The sequence below is a fragment of the Stigmatopora nigra genome, chromosome 21 (assembly GCF_051989575.1).
Source record: "Stigmatopora nigra isolate UIUO_SnigA chromosome 21, RoL_Snig_1.1, whole genome shotgun sequence".
Lineage (NCBI taxonomy): Eukaryota > Metazoa > Chordata > Actinopteri > Syngnathiformes > Syngnathidae > Stigmatopora > Stigmatopora nigra.
In genome coordinates this window covers 2897501-2910784 of record NC_135528.1, presented here as the reverse complement: position 1 = coordinate 2910784, position 13284 = coordinate 2897501, and the positions used below count along the sequence as shown (strand labels likewise).

The following is a 13284-nucleotide window of genomic DNA, read 5'->3' as shown; positions in this document are numbered from 1 at the left end:
ACCCTGTGAGAGAAAGCAGTAGTACTTTTAAATTTATCCCAACCATTTCCCTGAATAATATTGGGAAAACCTTTGCAGGTGCTTGAATTTGAACCCATGACCAAAGAAGCAGGAAACTAATGACTTATCCACTGGGCCACCACTCTCCAATATTAGGCAGTGGTATTTGTTGTTTTGTCTCTTTTCACACCCAGATCATACTTAGTTCTACTTATATTTTTTTTAAATTAAATTCAAATTAAGCATTTTTGAAGGGGAATCCCTACTTCGCGGAAATTCACTGATAGCGGGTGGTCCTGGTCCCCATTAACCGCGATGACCGAGGGAACACTGTATAACAATCCTAACACTGAATTTTCTTTAGTCTGCTGATACAAACCATCATAATCACCCAACTTTATGAATTATTTATGTCTGAAAAAAAAAATAACCCAACAGAATGTACTGTATTCAAATTTATTGTTCTGGACAGACAACTTTAACGGTTGGATTTAGCAACTCTCTCCAACTCGTCCTTCTTTTTGATGGCATAGGAGTTAGATGACCCCTGAAAAAAAAGGTCCAAAGTTAAATAAACCAAACAATACAATGGGGATGTTGCATTCAATCTACAGCCTCCACACCTTTGCGGCATTGATGAGCTCATCAGCCAGGCACTCTGCAATGGTCTTGATGTTTCTGAAAGCAGCTTCTCTTGCGCCTGTGCACAAAAGCCAGATAGCCTGCAAGAAAATGGCGATCATTATAAATAGGGATCCAGGTGGACAAACATGACTACACAAACATAACCATTGTCATGTATCTGAGTTGGGTGAATGGCCGGGTCACTGCAGAGACTACAGCCAATGAATAACACAGACATTTACTCTGCGAGTGCTCTAGCACGCCAGGAAAACAGGTGGTGTCGAGACGTGACTCTAGCCTCGCCGCAGAAAATTTCATGGATAAATCACAGGAGGGAGAATTCAATGAGACGTCACCTGGTTAACTCTACGGAGGGGCGACACGTCCACAGCCTGCCTCCTGACGGTACCAGCACGACCGATACGAGTAGAGTCCTCACGGGGTCCGCTATTAATGATGGCGTTCACCAAAACTTGGAGGGGGTTCTGCAACAAGAAAACTTATGAGCGAGAAAATACGGCAAAACAATTCAGGGGAGGTCACATATTAGTTCAAACGGTTAGTGCATTTTAACAGGCCATGTCTCTAAGCTGGTGATTGGGTGAGTCACTGGAGACCACATCCAATGAATAAACTGAGATATTTTCTCTGCGAGTGCTCAAGCACACCAAAACAACAAAGCAATGTCGAGATGTGACTCTAGCCTCGCCTTAGTCATTGAAAATGGACATTTAGCCCAAATTTATAAGTCGTTTTAACTGTTCCCGCACCTCTCCAGTCAGCAGGTGAATGATCTCGAACGCGTGCTTAACAATGCGCACGGTCATCAACTTCTTGCCGTTGTTTCGGCCGTGCATCATCATGGAGTTGGTCAGACGCTCCACAATGGGGCACTGAGCCTTGCGGAAACGCTTGGCGGCATAACGACCTCCAGAGTGTGGCAGGTACTTGGCGTATTTCTCCTTCACGGCGATGTAGTCCTGCATACAAAAACGTCATTCAACACAACTTTACCATAGTTCAGCATTATTCAACAGGTAATGTCTCTAAGCGGGTGATTGGCAAAGTCACTGCACATGACAGCCAATGAATTAGCATAGAGTTTTCCTCTACGAGAGCACTAGCACACCGGGACAACAAATCAATGTCGAGGAGTGACTCTGGCTTCGATGGGAGTCATGCAAAGAATTGCAGTACACTCACCTGCAGGGAGATATCGTTAATCTGGACGTCATCTGTGCTCCACTTGCCGAACAGCTTGATCTCGGGAGTCTCGGCCACTGCTGGCGCAGCCTCCCAATCAGTCACTGTAAATATGAAATTATATATTACTCATTTTGATATAGAACACCATAAAAATTGTTCGGTTTTCAGACTTTGTATCGCTTCAGCCACTGGTGGCGCAGCCTCCCGATCAGTCACTGTAAACAGGAAACCATAGATTTTATTCCTTGTAATATAAGCCACCATAAAAATGGATCGTTATTCAGAATTAGTAACACTATATTCTATCATGCATGAGACAAAACCTCTATCACACGTTCATATTTGTTTGAAACTTGCACGCGGAGTAGTCATTTTAATTACCTTCACATTCGAAAAGTCAGTAATTTTATCTAAAAGTGTTCATAGCAACATTCAAATTAATAATTAAGGCGTTTCCCCCTACAATTCGAACCGTTCGTATATTCATAAAATGAATTATTTTCACTGTAATGCCCAATTGAAGTCCAAAATGGGCCTTGGTTAACGCACACCCGCCGATTATTCACCGAAACTCTAACACGTTGGCGTTTACAGACGTCACATCACGCCCAAACTATATGTGTTCCCTAAAATATGTCATGTGAGAATTGTAAACAAACAATAAGACTCTAATATGACTAGAGGACGTAGAGCTGGACGAAGTTACTCCCTCGCTGGTTCGTTTCCACATGGGCTAGAATGTAGCCACGAGCTAACACTTAGCATTGTTATGCAGGACGAGAACGGTTCGCCGATAAAATAAGACACTTGACGGAATTATGGCACTTGTATCGAAATTTCAGAACAACATACGTCGTTGCTGTTTGGGTTAATAACACAATGTGTTTTCCGTGCTGAAAAGCGCGGATTAAAAGGCACATTTTACTCACTGGTGTCTGACGGCCTGAAGCACACTTCGCAGAGACGGAAAAGGGCCTCCAAGCGGCGTTACTCGCACATATCCGGTCAAATTTGCGCACATTTCCGGTAGATGGTGCATGATGGGAGTTGAAGTTTTCAAATTCATTGTTGTTCTTAGAATGGATGGGACAACTATCTATTATACTATCTATATACCATTGAAAACGTGTATAAAATACAATTTTAATTATATTAATTTGATTGCCAACATGGAAAATGTGGAAAAAATATTTAAAATATAATTTTTGTAGTAGTATCACTCAAAACATGTTCAAAAGGTTTTATTGAGGAAGGATACTTTACACCTCAAATACATTCAACACTAAAAATTTTAGGAGAGTCAAAATAGATATATATCTGTTTACGGTTTTTAAAAATACAAGTTAACATTTCACAGAGGAAATCAATGAACATGAAAAATGCAATCCCTTCATCATTGGTAAATAACAAGCATACAATATACATGATATAATAACGCAAAATATTCCAACAATACAACATACAATTAGAGAAAGAGGTAATCTTATTTTCCCTTATTAGATAAAACCTTTCTTAATCAGGTTTAAGTTCATCATACAGCGAAAACTCCATTGAAGAAGTGAAGTCCCTTCAAATCCACTGATTTTAAACATTAGCTTAAATACTTGAATATAATTGAGAATCAAGTCCTTTATCAAAGTGGGCATACAATCAAATACATATCAAATGACTAAAGTCTAAAGGCATAGTAAAAATGACATTGATGTCAACAAGGAAGAGACATGCATTAAAATGTTTAAATAATACTGCATTTTTTGACCATTCTACAAAATTCTCAATCTATTCATTCCTTTAGCAATATTACAACTGGCAATTTATATTAGCACTTATGGTAAACAAATTTAACAAATAAATTTAAGGCGTCCTCTAATAAAGAACTATTCTTTTCAACAAATATTGGTATTGTAAGCCTATTAACATTACTAGGTAATTTTAGCATTCTATCAAAATATTTATAAAAATACCAATGTGTTTTCTAAAACTATTTTTGTCATGTTTATGTAACTATTTTTTGTTTCTTCTGAAAACAATTTGGACTATCTAACCTTTAGTTAGAAAACTATTATGTTTCTACTCTTGAATCACATGCAAACATGGAAATATTATATAGAATATACTTAAAAAAGACTGCATTAAATAGGAACAAGGCGGGTGACAAAAGACGGCAGAATGTCGCTCAGGCACTGTTGTGTTCTATCGCTTTCTGTATAACCCAAAACTACTACACACGTAGTAATTATGTCTTTATAGTGAATGCGTTGATTTAAGTATTCTTAATGGAGTTGCTGCTTATCAATAAAAGTAAGTTTTGACTAGTAAGGCTCTACATTCAAGGTTACGCTTGTAGTTGATGTAAATGATTGATTGTGCCTTCAATGTCTAAATTGCAACATATACATATCTAACAATATAGCTGTACTGCATTTACTCGCATATAAGCCGCACCCTTAAAGTTGCCTTAAAATTGTTGAATTTTAGTTTCTCGCATATAAGCCACCCCCTGATTCATTAATTTTCACCTCCATATTTATAGTTTTAATAGGGAGTACAAATGTGTTACTTTGAAGGGAAAATCTTAAGAAAAATCCTCACGTGGTATTTCTGAGATACTGTATGAATCAAAAGCATATAATTAGGGTCAATATCATAAGGAATTAATTGATCTAGTAATGGTTGTTTTCTTACTGCAAAACTGAAAATAACCAACAAATTGTAAATATTACTTTGCCAACATCCACTGGTGAAAAAGAGTATAAAGTTTTGTATGCATATAAGCTGTACCCTTGATTCAGTTATTATTTTTAGTTACAAATACGGCTTACATGCGAGAAAATATGGTAATTTTTACAAAGTAACTCCGACACAGTTTAGATTCTCCTAAGAGCTAAAACTGTGCAACTTTATAAATATTGACTGAACTTATAAATAACGCTTTAGGATAGCTAAGTGATGAACCTTTACGAGAACAAATTTGCATGACTAATCATAGAATATGAACTCCATTGTAAACAGACTATTCATGTAACCCTTTATGAACCAAATCTTTAAAAAAAAATGTTGATGAGCGATTGTTTTTGGTTCTAAACCAGCCACTTTTCCATGCAGGTGTGGAATACTGTCTCATTGGAGTGCCATTGGACATGTTGGACATCAGGAATGGAACATAAGAAGAGATCACCTCGAGTTGCCAGGGTCTTCAACCCAAAGACATCCTGCAAGTACACCTGGAGAAAATATAGATAGACTGTTCTTTTCTGTTTTTGCATCCTCCATAAAAAAATGTAATAAAATTAAGACATCAAAATGAATATTGGATTGAGATTGCAACAAAATAAACCAAGTTTGTTATTTTGAACGTGTTTTCAATTGAATATACTTGGAAACAGATTTTCTAATCATTATATTCTGTTTATATTTACATTTTATTAGACGTGTGATGGCTCCTCAAGTCACATTTAAAACGTGAACATCATAAGTAGAAAAAACTGTAGATAAATGTGTTTTAAGTATGATTTTACTCACATCTTGGTGCTGCATCTCAACAACGGTCTCATTGTTGTCAAAGAATCCAAACTGACTAAAATGTAAAAGCAGAACACAGAATGTGTGTGAGCCTCACATGAGTATCATCTGTTCTTCAGCATGAAAAGTGAAAAATCCCAGAACGATGTATTTATGAAGGGAAGACAATCATAAAAGTAGAACTGTGTAGTCAAACCTTGACTGCCAGGGAGTGATGACACCATCATCCGGTCCTCCAATAAGCACTAGCTTATTGATTCTCAAAAAGTTTTTCTTCCACTCTGGAAATAAAGAAAGAACATTTCCAGATCATTTTTATGCATACAATAGTTTGCACCTGATCAATGCATCACATGGTCAAAATCCCATGCAGAACACATGATGTCAGTGAACATTGAACTTAAGAATGAGTTTGAAGAAGAGGAATTTGCTTACCTGTTGAATTTGGATTGGGCCTGTCTCTGTTAAGAAGTGCCAGATAATCACTGTTGTTCGCGTACATGTCTCTGTGGTGAGGGTCTGAACAAGAAGATCAACAGAGGGTATTTTGTTTTCTTTCTAAATTCGCATAAAATACAGAAACAAAAAAATAACAAAGCTATTGTCATGTTCACACCATTCCAGTAGTTGCAGATAGATATCCTCTGGCCCATGCCTGTATAGCACAGATGGTACAAGTTGGACTTGACAAATTGAGGAAACAGGTACTTCAAATAGTCAGTGTCTAAGAAACAAACAAAAAAAAATGATGAGTTATTAAGTGGAAACCAACTCAGAAAACTTTGAGAAGAAACTCACCGCCATATTGTCCGGCTTGAGGCGACGACAGCGAGATAAAAGTGTGTACGTTGTGATCTGGCAACGTGGACAAAATTCCTCTGCAAACTAGTCCACCTGAAAGAGAATAGAAAATATACTTTAGTTGCCTTAAGATGGAACACAAGATAATAGTATCACTGTATATGATTTACTGTGTTTTATATTATATAACTCTTAGTTCTTCATCCCAGTAAAACCGTGTGGGAACACCGATAAGTTAGTAAAATATAGTTGCACAGCATTTTTCTTGATAACAATACATGACGTTGAAACTACATTCATACCTCTACTTACGAATGCGTCTAGGTACAAAAATTTCAGGTTACAAATGTATTTATATGCAAATGTAAACCCAAGTTACGAAATCCCCCAAAAGTAAATTTCTGTCCTTATCCGCTATTTTATTTTGAAAATATTGTTGCGGATGAATTCATTCTTGCTTAAGAGACCTCAGATTTCATCACTCATTTTATCTCATATAATGACAATAAAAACATTCAATTAAATTCAATTGGCTGTTTCACAACAACCACTATCCATGTTTCAAGATTCTCTCTTACATACCGGCCCACTTCGGCTAAATGCTCCCTTTGTTAATGATTGTAATTCCCCTTATTAAGCGATTAAAAACGTACAAATGCAAATATTTTCACACGTGCATAGGGCACTAGTTATAGTCTAAAATGTAGTACAAAGTGGACGGCTTTCGGCCCTGGTAGAAGGGGCACTTGCCGCCATCTGGCGGACAAACACGTGTATTACGTATCCCACTAAAATGACCGCAAAGGGAACTATTTCAGCGGCGCAGAGCGCATTTTAAATTTGAAGACAATAAATAATTTTCTCTCATTTTTGTGTTTCTCACATTTCATACAAAATTGGGTCTTTTTGACCAATTTTAAAGCCTCTAGTTGGCAGTTGTTTGAGGATCATGGAACGAATGAGAGAATTTACATATAAAGTACTGCTTTACTTACCAAATTTTCAAATTACGAAAAAAGTTCTGAAACCAATAAATTTAGCAAGTAAGGGTACGACTGTACTTTAAATAAGGTTGAATATACATAAGTATGAAATAAAAAGGGGAAACAAATACACAAAAACATTGGTTTTACATAATGTAGTATCAGTCAAGAGAAAAAGATTAGTTCTCATGTAAAAAAACTGATAAGGTTATTTCTAGAATTTAAAGACACCTATGAATCTTTTTCTTGCCAGTTGATATTTTGTTATTAAAAAAATGACAATAAAAAAAGAACAATGTGTCATTCAAAGGTCAGCGTTTGAAATAATGTAAGCAACAGAACATACCACGGCTGCTCTCATTATCTAAGATAAACTGCGAGTGTGTGACTTAAGCACGTGCACCCGCTGTACACAAACACACCTTGAGAGTAGCAAATAAAATGAACTCCTTCCTCTGAGTTTTGCATGATAGGATAAATGGCTGCTTTGAAACCTTCCACCTGTTTCCACATGGGCTGTAAACTGGAACTTCGGTCGAACAAGTCAATTACGGTCACATTTGTTCCGGGATGAGACTGTAAAAAGAGAAAAATTGTTAAAAAAGCAGAAATTGGAAGAAGGTTTGAATGGAAATGGGAACAACAAAAGCCTTGGCTGACTGTAAATGTCCGTTTTATGGTAATCTAAACATTTGGTTCACTTCCTATAAACATTTGATTCATTTCCTAAAAAACATTTCTAAATGTTTCTGTAATTCAGTAAAAATATGGTTGAAAGTAAATTGCAGTAAACACTAGATTATCACATTTTACAAGATTGGAATCCATCCAGTAGACGCATGTGTGTGTGTGTTTTAGTACCATCTTAATTTTTGGCTTCTGTAAATCAAACCACTATGCAAACATGTGAGTGGAGTGCTGTTATGCATCTTTGGGAATTAATGATAGTAACAGATCATCATGTAATAAATAATAAATAAAATATGGGCGTCATTAGTCACCTGATCGATATTGGAAAAACATATCTTGAAAAAAATCGGATTACATCTGAAAAAATCATTATCGGGACATCCCTAATGTTGTTACATAAATTCCCCACCATCAGTGTCTTCCTTGAGATGTATATCAAGAAATAATATAGTGAGCATATATATAAATTTATTTCTTATCAAATCTGGCGAGTGGTTAGCGCGTCGGCTTCACAGTGCTAGGGTCTTGGGTTCAAGACCAGGTCGTTCCACCTTTGTGGGAATTTGCATGTTCTCCCCAGGCCTGCGTGGGTTTCTTCCAGGTACTCCGGTTTGACTCCCACATTTGAAAAACATGCATGGTAGGCTGATTGGACACTGTAAATTGGCCCAAGGTATGAGTGTGAGCGTAAATGGTTGTCCATCTCCATGTGCCCTGCGATTGGCTGGCCACCAATTCACCTGGGAAAGGCTCCAGCACCCCCTGCGACCCTAATGAAAATGAAGTGTTTCAGAAAATGAGATGAGATTTCTTCTTAAGCAACGAGATCAAATGAAAGAAGTCAGATTATACATACATTCAAGTTACAGAAATCATTGAACTATATATGTAAGGCCTGCCTAATGTTTACATACAGTGAAATCACACGTTGTACTGCAGATATATAAACAATGTCGAACAGATTAAACCAAACATCAGTTTTTCCAATTTAACCACATACCTCGTTGATAAAGCGCTGAAGAGTCTTAAAATCACCCGAGCTGTCGAACAAGCCGTGCACAATAACCACCGGTTTGTAGGCGACTGCTGCAGCCCACAAACACGCACCGAGCAGCGGCCACAAGAGGCTGGTAGTCCCGCTTCTCCTCTCCCGTCTCTGGTTAATCGAGTCAGTCACAAACATCTTCATTTTAATAAATATTAAGGATAAAACGGTGCTCTACGAAAACTAGTAGGGCTAAACACCCATCCATTTATTATCTGTGAATTTAATAGAAAAAGTTACATTTTGTTCCATTCCGTTCCACGCTTTTATAAATTGACAAAAGATGTGGCTTTCATAGAACTCGTATTCAAATTTATATTCTAGAAAAAAATGTAAGGAGATTTCTTTTTTTATATACTAAATATATATATAAAATACTCAGTTGTAAACACCGGCAGGTTACTGCCCTAGTGCACAAAACGACGGTGGAATAAGTGTTGTGTACTTGTTCCGGTCGAAATGTAAATGTAATAGTACACGGAAGACGTCACTTCCTAGTATATATTATATAAAAATAAAACTAATAATTTAAAACCAGTACCTGAACAGGTATTTTAAAAAGGCCAACATTATCATTTTCCTTATGTATTTATATTTTTGGGGTCTTACTAAGGAATATTTTTGAGGAAACAAGTTGAAATCTGACCCCTGGACAACTTGTGCAGTGGTAGTACCTCTATTTATACAATATACTGAATTGGTAGTCAGCCAATTGCTGGGCACAAGAAAAACAACTGCTCATGCAATAAACAGGAAAATACAATGCATGAACAGGAAAAATACACCAAAAATATTTATTATGCCATTAAAACTCTCTTATTTGCTCGTTCTCTTACTCTATCATCACGCAAGTTGATGCCATGTGATGGTCCTCGTCCTGCATCAACATGCACAAGGGGTGATGGGTGTGCACCGTCTATGTAAAGTGTTGTGAAGACAGTTTAAGTGGCTGGAAAAATGAGAATAATTAGTAATTATGGCTGTAGAAATCCGAAGTAGTCTGCAGCATGTGTTGCAGCATTCCCCCGTTATAATAATGTGTTATACCATATACCACATGTTTTGTAATTTGGAAAAAAATGATTGTATTTTGGAAAAAAATATTGTATTTTGGGAAAAAATGATTGTATTTTGGAAAAAAATGATTGTAATTTGAAAACAAATATTGTATTCAGGAAAAAAATATTGTATTTGGGAAAAAATGATTGTATTTTGGAGAAAAAATGATGGTATTTCGGAAAAAAAATGATTGTAATTTGGAAAACATGATTGTATTTTGGAAAATGATTGTATTTTGGAAAAATGATTGTACTTTGGAAAAATGATTGTACTTTGGAAAAATGATTGTACTTTGAAAAAATGATTGTATTTTGGAACAATATGTATGTACATAAAGTTTTTCGTAACCTGAAAAATGTGTAAATTGAAGCATTCGTAAGTAGAGGCACAACTGTAACTAGACATTTAAATATGATTAAACAGAGGGAGCAAAATCATCATAGAATGAATATACGTAATTTAAGTTGTAAATGTAGGTCAGTAGAACAAGTGGGTGGATTATACCTTGCTGTTCCCTGACCAACCAATACTGATATATTGGGATTATAACATGACTGCATGTGACATCCTCCTTACTTTATTTAGACATCTGTATACCACCGTTAAGGCAAAAAGTAGCTGGAGGACCTTAAAGATAATGTCAGAACAAAGACAGTCTTGTTAGTAAGCAAAAAAAAAATAGCTTTATTAACCTAAATTGTGCGTAATCATGCCAAACAAATTGTGTCAAATATGCTAATCAAGCAAAAACACCATTGGTCACCATTAAATGTTTCCTCTGCCATATTTTGTTCCTTCAGAAGCAAGTGACCTATAAATGTGAATGATGACAACGGTGATACAGTAGATACAAATACTTTGTCTGAGATTCATACAGAAATGTATGTGATGTATATTTGCTACTGCGAATGAAAAACATTGAACACAAGAACTAAACCTTCATAAACAGTGACATTCTTGAATTTGTGTTGCTTAAGAATAAGAGTAGAAATTAGAACACCCCATTTTTTTTGCACGTCTACACAGTAGGTTCCAGTAGCTCGTACAGTTGGCAAAGGGTTTCCCTTACAGCGACACCAAGAGTTTCTGCATTAGTTTCCTCGCAGCAGTTGAAAGCAGTTATAGAAAAATGGACGTGGTCAGACTGAGGGTTGTAACATATGGCGTAACCGTCAGGGACCAGGGGCCCAAAACACATAACGCTATCTGTGTTTGCAGGCACCTAAAGGAAAAACAACCACTAAGCTTGGGGTTGAGATCCAATACTGTATTTTCCGGACTATAAGTCACACTTTTTCCATAATTTGGCTGGGCATGCGTCTAATACTCAAGTGCAATACATGTTTTTTTTCCTCTAGTGTTTTTAGGCTATAATCAACTGGAAAAACTGTAATATAAAAAGATAGCCTGTTGTTCTTCATTTTACTATTGTAACATTAACATGTTTTTGTTCCTGGTTTCTGATCAAATAAAAAAAAATGCCATCCCAAAAATGTACAATTTATATATATATTTTCCTCTTTATTGTGTATTCTTTGGCTAGTGCGACTTATAGTCCAAAAATACGGTATATTCACATTCGCAATTGTATTTTAAACTGGCATTTCCTAAAAATATATATACAGTGGTTCCTTGACATATGAGTTCCTCGTCATACGAGCAATTTGAGATAGGAGTAACATTTTGAGCAAATATTTATCTTGAGATACGAGACTAATTTTGATATATGAGCAGACAGCGGACGCAAGAGGCTGCTCATAAGTACATCATGGGCACTAGATTAGATTTGGTCATGTTATGTTACGAGCGAGTTGCCGTGCAACAAGCACCCCCCCCCCATACTATTATTAATATTAATAATATTAAACACATTTTAGTAGTATTAAACCACTAGTTATTTGTTACTTTGTTAATAGATGGCGAATTATAACAAATAAAAATGTTTTGGGTGTTTTTACAGAGGGTTAGAACAAATTAATTTGTTTTTAGTTTATGGGAAACGTTTCTTTGAGTTACAAGAAAATCAATGTACGAGCTCCTGGAACGAATTAAGCTCGTGTCTCGAGGCACAACTGTATATATAAAGTTAGTCAACCCGTGAAACACACCTGTCCAGTTCGGAGTTTCCAATGAGTTGCCAGGCCAAAGGCAGTATCCATGAAGATTTTAGGAACACTAAGTCCCTCTTCAATGGCTTGAAACTTTAATGCCAGCAGGTGTCGGTCAATACCTTGTCCTTTAAGTACCTGTATAGAATGTAAGTATGAAAATTGTACTTTACAATTACAGAAGTTTATAACTTAGGGTACTCAAAAGTCAATGTACTACATTAGCTTGGTTACCTTCTCAGTTAGAACTGAGTAGGCATCAATAGCTTCTGTCAACAATTGGAGTTTGGCTTCACGCTGAAACACAAGAAAGAAAAAGGAAGTATTTGCTCTTGTACTATAGTAGAAATGTGAAATAAATAAATAAATGCATATTTGCTTACCGACACTGATGGATCGATAAAGGCAAGAATGAATTTAAGTGTCTGGGTTGAAGGCGAGCGAATATACTCGGTCCTTCCTTTACGAAACATCCGCTGAGAGGCGATGTCGCAGGAAGCACACACTTCTCCATGAACTCTAAAAACACAAACAGAAAACATCTAAAAATACTACACTAATATGTAGTATTATTCCATTTCCCTTGACATTTGTTTAATAAATTTCAAACTTTTAACACTAAAAACTGCCCTCTTTATACACCAATTGCACATTTCATTATGTATACATGTACAATTTCAACTGGCTGTAGATTGAAATTCATTAAAATGCATAAAACAACAAAAAAAGTGTTTTTAAATTTGGAATGCTCATGTTTAGCTTCATTAAAAAAAAATTAAGACAATGTTCTGGCTTAAGATAAGTGCAATACGACTCAGAGAAACAGGAAACACGGAATAATACTCCCACAAAAAGACATGCCAGAACACAGGGTTTATATACACAGACAGAGGTTGATGACAAATCACAAACACCTAGTTCACACAATGCAAGGGTAGCGAAGAGGGACAAATCAGGCAAAATGTATACAAAACATACCCATCCACCAACCCGAAAAAAACATAACAATTAAAACATCAGCTTTGTTTCAGAAGTAGCAGGAAAATGTAAAATATCATCCAGTAAAATGTCAGTTTCTTTACCTGTAGTAGGCCAACTGCAGAGCTACCTGTATAAAGGAGTTGGGACTCAGTTTGTGCTTTTTAGGAAGGTCTTTGCCAAACTTCTTAAAATTGAAGACATTCACATCCAGGTCATTGATTAGTCTGGAAAAAAAATCCATGATATATATTAGATTTGTGATTTT

General features: G+C 36.3%; 3 protein-coding genes and 3 non-coding genes across 8 annotated transcripts in view; all 6 read right to left on the bottom strand.

Moving 5' to 3' along the window:
* Nucleotides 1-442: 442 nt before the first annotated feature.
* Nucleotides 443-2858, bottom strand: rps5 (ribosomal protein S5). Its single transcript, XM_077743761.1, has 7 exons — nucleotides 2760-2858; nucleotides 2001-2045; nucleotides 1828-1931; nucleotides 1395-1604; nucleotides 981-1109; nucleotides 624-722; nucleotides 443-547 (listed from the first exon to the last, which is right to left on the bottom strand). Coding segments are annotated over exons 1-7 (657 nt in total). The 5' UTR covers nucleotides 2761-2858; the 3' UTR covers nucleotides 443-478.
* LOC144215292 (small nucleolar RNA SNORA3/SNORA45 family) lies at nucleotides 795-928 on the bottom strand. Its single transcript, XR_013330389.1, has one exon. It is a non-coding gene; the product is annotated as a small nucleolar RNA SNORA3/SNORA45 family (small nucleolar RNA).
* On the bottom strand, nucleotides 1202-1334 carry LOC144215291 (small nucleolar RNA SNORA3/SNORA45 family). The gene has a single exon (XR_013330388.1). It is a non-coding gene; the product is annotated as a small nucleolar RNA SNORA3/SNORA45 family (small nucleolar RNA).
* LOC144215293 (small nucleolar RNA SNORA3/SNORA45 family) lies at nucleotides 1663-1795 on the bottom strand. The gene has a single exon (XR_013330390.1). It is a non-coding gene; the product is annotated as a small nucleolar RNA SNORA3/SNORA45 family (small nucleolar RNA).
* A 198-nt stretch (nucleotides 2859-3056) lies between the features above and the next one.
* ppt2b (palmitoyl-protein thioesterase 2b) lies at nucleotides 3057-9290 on the bottom strand. 2 transcript variants are annotated; one of them, XM_077743980.1, is made up of 9 exons: nucleotides 9112-9290; nucleotides 8827-8982; nucleotides 7559-7712; nucleotides 6151-6246; nucleotides 5969-6076; nucleotides 5788-5871; nucleotides 5549-5633; nucleotides 5353-5407; nucleotides 3057-5054 (listed from the first exon to the last, which is right to left on the bottom strand). In XM_077743980.1, the coding sequence occupies exons 1-9, from the start codon at nucleotides 9121-9123 to the stop codon at nucleotides 4911-4913; spliced, it is 894 nt and encodes a 297-aa protein (XP_077600106.1). In that variant the 5' UTR covers nucleotides 9124-9290; the 3' UTR covers nucleotides 3057-4910. The 2 variants fall into 2 exon arrangements, with proteins under 2 accessions (XP_077600106.1, XP_077600105.1); XM_077743979.1 differs by having other exon boundaries at nucleotides 8827-9290.
* A 1306-nt stretch (nucleotides 9291-10596) lies between these two features.
* Nucleotides 10597-13284, bottom strand: part of cratb (carnitine O-acetyltransferase b) — a 9656-nt gene continuing 6968 nt past the window's right edge. The window contains exons 12-16 of one of the 2 annotated variants that reach the window (XM_077742753.1): nucleotides 13121-13243; nucleotides 12422-12557; nucleotides 12273-12335; nucleotides 12039-12176; nucleotides 10597-11152 (exon numbers count right to left, since the gene is read on the bottom strand). In XM_077742753.1, coding sequence (XP_077598879.1) covers nucleotides 10949-11152; nucleotides 12039-12176; nucleotides 12273-12335; nucleotides 12422-12557; nucleotides 13121-13243 — 664 coding nt within the window. In that variant the 3' untranslated portion in view covers nucleotides 10597-10948. The remainder of the gene's footprint in view (nucleotides 11153-12038; nucleotides 12177-12272; nucleotides 12336-12421; nucleotides 12558-13120; nucleotides 13244-13284) is intronic. The other variant, XM_077742752.1, reaches the window with a different exon arrangement.